Source organism: Sciurus vulgaris, assembly GCF_902686455.1.
Source record: "Sciurus vulgaris genome assembly, chromosome: 1".
NCBI lineage: Eukaryota > Metazoa > Chordata > Mammalia > Rodentia > Sciuridae > Sciurus > Sciurus vulgaris.
The window spans coordinates 24,904,315-24,912,004 of NC_136461.1; the positions used below are offsets into that span (position 1 = coordinate 24,904,315).

The window sequence follows — 7,690 nt, forward strand, 5'->3', positions numbered from 1 at the left end:
GGGAGCTTGATGCTGTCCCCCTCCACTTGCTCAGTTTACAGCAGGATGTGTCCAAGTGATCCTCTGGCTGTCCCTCCACAGGCTGCACCCTGAGCCCTCACCAGTCTGATCCCCTGAGCCGCCCATTGACTTCCTGGCGGCCCTGCTGAAGGGCCTTCACCTGCTTATCAGAGCTGCTCACACTTTTCCACCAAAGTCCCCCAAACAGCAGAGAGACTCTTGTTTCCTGGGATAATCTGAGGGCTTAGCAGAAAACAGGCAACACAAACTCCATGTCTGAGCTGACAATTCCGTTCCAATTTTACAAGCCGATAAGTAACACAATTGTGTTTGTTTTAACATAATAATGACCAGCCACTCATCCCACCCACCAAATCTTCAACTGGTATTGATGCTCAGAGAGGCAGGCCGTGCTTTGCCCTCCCCGTGGTCTCCCAGGCACACCATGGGGCGCATATGCCCCAGTTTGAGAAATTCAGTTAATAGGATTAGAGTCAGACTCTGCAACCTGACATTGATTCCCATCCTCCCACCTTCCCATCAGAGACCCTTCACTGTACTGTCCCTGCCATGTCCCCAAACTCTCCTTTCAGTCTGTGTGTCCCCTGAATGTCTCGTTAAAAGGGATAAATGTTAGAAAGAGGTTTCTGCAGTCAGATCTATTTGGGGGAAGCTGTGAGAAACAAAGATAACCAGATTTCTTAACTGTCGGAATTCTCAGATCATTTAATTTCCTAGGGTGCATGGGAAACGTTCAAGAAGGTGGTCGATAGTGTTGTTTGAACACGATATCCACAACCCCTTTTATCTCTTTGGTTTGGTCTCCCTCCCTCCCTCTCCCTTCCCTTCCGCCTCTTTGTAGAGCACCTCATGGTGGGTTGCACCCAACACACCTCCAATGTGCTGAGCTAATTCCTGTAGTTAATTTGAATTTAGCCTGCAGGGGACCTGCAGATGAGTAGGATGCTTCAGAGAGCTGAGAGCAGATGAGAGCTGGGCACAAGCATGTGAGTGCCAAGGCAACTCGGGAAGACCATCAGGGTGGCCTGAGGTCAGAGGCGGGACCCTTGCAGGATGGGAGGTTCCAGTACCTTCCAGGCTGGAGGAGAAAGACCCCCAGGCAGGAAGGTACAGGGCAAGCCCAAGGCCTGAGACAAGTATTAGATTTGTTCCTGAAAAAGGTGGAAAATGGGATTGGAAAAGGGAGATTGGGGGTGAATTATTGAAGGCTTTCGGTGGCTGGGCCTGGGGATCCATGGAAGATGTGTGTACATCAGAGGGAACTGGTGGGTGACCGGGAAAAACAGGTGACGGGGTGTGGTCCAGAGGTGACAGAGGGGGTCAGTACAAGGAGTTAGCACCTTCCTGGAGTCTGCAAAGGGACCTTGACAAAGTACCTGTAGGTTAAGAGTGGCCACAGTCTATGCTGTGGCTATGGACAATGGAAGAGAGGCTTGCTCCCCAACTAGACCTGGCTGTCCTGGGAAGGAAGTGCCCCAAGGTCCCTTCAGGATGGCCTTGGGAGGCAAGGACGGAGGACAGGAAGAGTGAGGGTTGAGACTGGTCTTTGCAGCTCTGCAGAGGGACAGGGAGAGGGGGAGGAAGGAGGCTGAGGAAGGGGCACTCTGAGAAGTGGGACAGAGTCTGGGGACAGCAGGAGCCACTGGAGTCAAAGAGGAGGGTGACAAGAGAGCAGTGGCAGGTGGTGGGAAGAGGTGGCACCCTGCGAGGTTGGGACCACCAAGATAGCGAGTCGGAGAGCCATACCAAGTGTGCTGGAGTGTGCCCCCCAAGGGATGATTCGTTCATTCAAAAAGCCCTGATGGAGCGTCTTCTTGTGTCTGAAACCGTCCCAGGCACCGCGGAGAACAAGACAATGAGTTCTTGTCTCAAGGAGCTCACATTCCAGGGGAGGAGAGAGCCAGGAAGGAGGCAAACAAACCTGGGCAGCCAGGTGCCCAGGGTGAGGGGGCGGAGAGTGGAGGGAGGTCCCTTGAGCAGAGGTCTAGAGGAAATGAATGAACCGTGCCTGTACGCAGGGGACAGGCACTCTGGGCAGAAAGGACAGAAAGGGCAGAGGCTCCCAGATGGGAACGTGCAGCTGGATCCCAAGAGGAGGGAGGAGCGGTGGAACGGAGATGGGAGGTGCAGGCCGGGCCAGACAGACAGAGTGGGTGGGTGCACAGTGGGAAGCCAGGAAGCCTTCCAAACTGGCGAGGACGAGTTCCAAACTTCCATATAAAATAGAACCTATCAGCCACTGTACGGAAACGGACAGTGAGGGTAAGAAATGGTGCAGGGGATCAGGTCGGAGCCTTGTCTACTGTCTAATGACCACAAGTAAAGGGACAAGGAAAAAAGAAAAGGACCACAAGAAAAAGGAAAAGGCCTGGGATGTTCATTTCCTTGGCAAAGTTGATAGGATTTGATGGTTAGATGCGGAATGTGAAAAAGGAGGAGGTCCGGCATGATCTCTCGGTTTTGGACTGGTGTACATGGGCGAGTGGGCACAGCAAGATGCGGAGGCCAGCCTGACTACACCAAGGATCTGTTTACCATAGATCCATAGATCACTGCACTTTAGCTAGTGCAGTGACACATGCCTGTGATCCCAGCTCCAGGGGAGGCTGGGCAGGAGGATCTCAAGTTTAAGGCCAACCTGGGTAGATTAGCAAGATCCTGTCTCAAAATTTAAAAAGAAAGAAAGAAAGAAAGAAAGAAAGAAAGAAAGAAAGAAAGAAAGAAAGGAAGGAAGGAAGGAAGGAAGGAAGGAAGGAAGGAAGGAAGGAAGGAAGGAAGGAAGGAAGGAAGGAAGGAAGGAAGGAAGGAAGGAGAAAGAAAAGAAAAGAAAAGAAAAGAGGGTGTGTGTGTGGGGGGGGCTAGCAATGTAGCTCAGAGGTAGAGCACTTGCCTGGCATGGATGAGACCCTGGGTTCAATCCCCAGTACTGCCAAAAAAAAAAAAGAGTAAATGAGTTTGGACTTGGACCTGTGAACTTGAGAAGGTTGTTAAGACAGTTGATGGAGCAGGTGAATATAGGCATCTAGAGCTCAGGGGAAAGACTGAGGAGTCATTAGCATATGGCTGCTATTTCAAGAATGGGATGGGATGATGGCCAGGCAGTGTGTGTGTGTAAAGTAGAGAAGATGCCCAAGGCCTGAGCGTCCAGCAGGCGGAGGAAAGGCTGGAGATGTGGAGGAACCAGCCAAGGATCTAAGAAGGATCCTCTAGTGAGGTGGGAGAAAGAGCAGGAGACTCTGGAAAGGTACCGGAAAGCAGGAAGCATTTCCTGGAGGACAGCGAGGGATCTCGGCGATGAGAAGCAAAACCTGGCCCCATCCCAGGGAACACAGGCCCCAGGAGCACAGAGCACAAGGTGGCACTGGGGGTGTCTGAGTAAGCAGTGCCGGGAGAAGGGAGAGCGAGGTGAGGCTGCACCAGGCGGAGGATGCACGGGCCTAACGGGAAGGTTTGGTCTGGGGCACAGGGAAGGGGGAAAGCAAGAGACCAAAGGGTATGATGTGGGAGAGGAAGGAGCAACAGGCCTCCCTGTTCTCAGGGAAGAAGGAGTTTGCGTACTTCACCAGGGTGGGAGAGCCGTACAATTTATCTTCTAAGCAGCAATGAATTTGAGAGTTAAAGGGGCAGGAGTAATAATTACACTGGAAACAGCATTGCAGAGGCTGCCCCAGGCAAAGCAGGGCACAGCATCAACCAGACTCAATAAGCCAGGTCAGCTGCTGCTGCTGCTGCTGCTGCTGCTGCTGCTGCTGCTCATCCTCCTCCAGGAAGCAGTCCTTGATAGTTCTAGTCCACACCGTTGCTCCTCCTCCTGACCCTCTAGCATGTGTTCATCCTGCCCAGACCATGCCCTTGGCAGGTTGTCTGATCGTGTAAGTTCTGAACCTGGAGGAGTGAGAAGCATGGGGTGTGGCAATCAGAGACCAGATGTGTCATGAGTCCTGGCTACTGATAATGGTCATGGGTTACAACCTTCATTATCTCAATCAAAGTGGAATCCAGGGAATCCTTAAAATAATATTTTCAATCACTTATGCTCCCATATGATTTTTGAAAGAGAAAAAAAAAGGATGTGGTTACCGCTGGCATGACTCATTCCTCATTAGGTACCTGCCTTGTGCCAGGTGCTGGATACAAGGTGAGGAGCCCAGATCTGACCCTCTGCCTGTGGAACCTGTTTAGTGAACAAAGCCTGGCTGGTCCATGGATGCTCACAGTGAGCGACAGATACCGTCAGCATTACAGATTCATGCGGTGGTGTGTCTCCATGGCTCTTCCCGCCCGTGGCCCTCCTTTGGTTGTTTCATCAATTCTTGGGAGGGTGCCTTGACGGCTAATCTCTTCTGAAATATGCATCTGCCCACCTGAAAAGTGGCTGAGAAGCCCTGGATTAGACTAAATCTAGCCATTTGCTCTGCTGCAGTTTGCGGTGAGCTCTGTTCTGATTCATTCAAAGTATCCTAGCAGATGGGTAAAGAAATTGCCATCAAATCCCAGAAGCAAGAGTACATCATTCCATCTGGAGAGGTCAGGGCAGGCTTCCCAGAGGAGGTGGCTTTAGAACCCTCTTTTGAAGTCAGAATAGGAGTGTGTCGGGAGAAAAAGCAGAGGTGTGTGTGTCACTTCTCTTACAAGGTGAGGCTCACAGTTCCAGGCTGTTCCTTGAGGGTTTAGTAAAGACCCATGCACCTGATAATGTTCCAAAGCTTGCTTCTCAGACTGGTCTTGAAGTGGAAGACCCTAACTTAGCGAGGTGAGTGGGGATGTTGTACTTGGGTCATCTGGACTCTCAGACCTAATGCCAGGACCCACCCTGTGTTCTCTGCTCTTCCTGAAAGCACAGCTGTCCTCTGAGGCAGCCGAGTGGTCACAGACCTACAGGTAAGGTGCTCAGATCCTGAGGGACTCCCAGCTCTGTGCTCCTGGCATGGGAAGAGAGTAGGCCCCATAGAAATGATCCTTAGAGGCTCCCATGGGCTTCCTGGTCCAAGTCAGTGGCAGCAGAAGCTCTTTATTGTCCTCTAATTATGTCATTTTAATATTTCATTTCCCCAGAGTCAACACTTTTTTTTTATTATTATGCTAAAGCTTTCAGCCTGCAAGTCTGTCATGGTCTTCACAGTCTTTGACAGACAAAAAATTAATATATTCTTTTTTTCCCTAATCTCTCCAATAACATCAGGATTCTCATCATGGCATCCCTCCTTCCTGTCTTCCAGATTCGGCTCGACGTCTGGTGGGCCCCTGATGAACAGCCCCTATTTTTCCTCCAGTGGGAATGGCATAAATTTTTAGACTTCCTTCTCTTTTCCTTCCTCCCCGCTTAGCCCTTGGGTCAGGGCTAAAGGCTCTGGAATTCCGGATTCTGCAACTACTTGGTATGAAGTTTGGAAAGCCAAGGTTCCGACCAGGTCACAGGCAGAAAACAGCAAGACCAGATGCATCTGCTGCCCAGCACTCACATATAGCACACTGAACACACTCCCCCCATTCACACTTGTTCAACCACACATGTACCTGTATTTAGCTAACATGAGTGATTTCTTGTTTTTGTTTTTGTTGTTGTTGGTAAAATAGAAGTAAGCCATTTAATTTTAGAAAGTTTGTATTTTATGATAAAACTATGAGCTGCATGAATTGGTGTGTGCCTATTTATTCGTGTGTGTGTGTGTGTGTGTGTGTGTGTGTGTTATTGTTTGCATAATCTTCACCCCTCATTTTCCCCAAAAGACTCCACATTTCCTCAGGACCTGAAAAGAGACCAGGGGCTAGCGTCTTCCAAGGGCTGCTCTCTCAACGTGGGACCCCAGGGATAGCAAGCTTGAGGGCTTATCTCTTTTCCTCTGTGATCCACTCATTTCCCAACATCGCAGTTTATGCCTCTCAAGAATAGACACTGTAAAAGGAATGAGTTCTCCTCTGTGCTCTCCCTGGAAACCACTATCTCTCCCAAGTTCCCTTAGATCTAATGCCTTCTCCCTTCTTTGGTGGTCTCTCTTGGACACAAGATGGGAAAATGTGACCTGGAAAATAATGGAGAAATAAATCCTAATTGACAAACTCTATCCATTGATTGGACATCAGTGCCAGCCTGCCGGTTAATCTCAACACTGTACCTAATGGCACTGTCCTTGGATTTACCTCTTCCAGCTCTTATCAGTAACTCAGAAAAGGACACTGAAGGCATCCTGGTCACGTTGATGGAGGACGCAGATTCAGAAAGAGGAGATGACATGAAGCCATGATAGCACATGTTCTTTAACTCTCCAAAACTACACCCATGGCAGGCATTGGTAATCAATCGTGGCATTCTGTTCCCCTGAGCCTGGACAGAGCCACAGACCTGTTCTCCTCATGATGCTCCAGGCAGACATCACTGACCAGACTGGTCTGAGAAATGAAGTCTATGTGCTTCAATAAACTCTAACAAGATGAAATTAAACAGGGGTTCATGGAAGGAGGCACAACCCTGTTAGTGAGCCCCACAGTGAGAGTCAGTTCTGAGCTCTCATCCTGGCACTAGTGAGAGCCTGGGGAATCGGAAGACACCGGCGTCTTGGGATGAGGTAAGCCAGTGCCCACGACAGCATCTCTCTTGACCACGTGGCGTGGCACCATTGGCTTCACTGGCCTTTCCAGATCCCTGGAAATCAATTTCTCTCCCAAGTCCCCTTAGAACTACATTCTTCTCCCTTTCTCCATGGTCTAGGTTTGGGTTTCTCCATGAGCCCTTCAGCCACTACTTCTAGAATTCCTTGTTTCTTTCTGATCTCCTTGATTAACAGTCTGCCCCTCAGGATGTCCTCAAATCATACATCCAGGTATTGGCCCAGGCTGGCTATAGTTCGCCATCCTCCCTTGATCTCAGCATGTCAGGAGACAGGAGAGTATAAGAGAACAAACACGGGTTTGCCCTTGGCCAGATCTGGTTCCTTAGTCACTTTCCAATGTCAACCTCAGAGAGATCTTAACCCCTCTGAACCTCAGTTCTGTTCATGGCAATGCGAGAGTTGTGATGATGAAAAGGAGCTGCAGACTCCGTGTAGACATGATGTCTGCTTAATTCAGATTTGTGACTTGAGAAAGGAAAGATGTGTCTGTTCTTCTTCTCTTGAAACTCACTGTTAAATCAGAAGAACAAGAAAACCTATATAAACTCCATTCTCAACCTGGGAGAAGTCAGCAATCCTGTCCCATATACAAAAGCAGAAATGGGATGCAGGAGTGGTAAGTGCCTGAACAGAACAGAAGAAATCAAGTGAAAGTGAAAATGTCTGCCAAAGGAGATGTCAACAAGAAGTAAGCCATGGGTGTCTGAAGGTCTCAAGAGCTTGAGGTGCCAGGTGCTGGACCTGGGAGGTGGGACTGGAGACAATGAAAGCAAAGGGTTGATGTAATAAGTAACTCCTATCCTGGTCCCACTAAGTCAAAGACCGCAGACAGCTCCATAGGGGGCAGAAGGAAGTTTTTCTAGGGAAACTTATGGAGTATGCATGGATTGTGGAGATGAGACCCCACATGGAAAATGGGGTTTAAGCAAAACACACATATAAACACTCCAATGGTAACATCTATGTTCTAACTCAGAGTAGAATTTGGAGGGTCCTCTGGAGAAAGTTGTCCCGATGATCTTTGAAAGGACCAATGGATTAACCTACAACTAACGGCC

The 7,690-nt window shown here is 49.4% G+C and overlaps 1 protein-coding gene across 1 annotated transcript in view; it reads left to right on the forward strand.

Annotated features, from left to right (window-relative positions):
* The window catches only part of LOC306660679 (uncharacterized protein C1orf94), a gene marked incomplete at its 5' end in the record, with an annotated part of 38,275 nt that extends 32,749 nt beyond the window's left edge, over positions 1-5,526 (forward strand). The window contains one exon of the mRNA XM_079139045.1: positions 5,241-5,526. Coding sequence (XP_078995171.1) covers positions 5,241-5,316 — 76 coding nt within the window. The 3' untranslated portion in view covers positions 5,317-5,526. The remainder of the gene's footprint in view (positions 1-5,240) is intronic.
* Between the last annotated feature and the right edge of the window lie 2,164 nt (positions 5,527-7,690).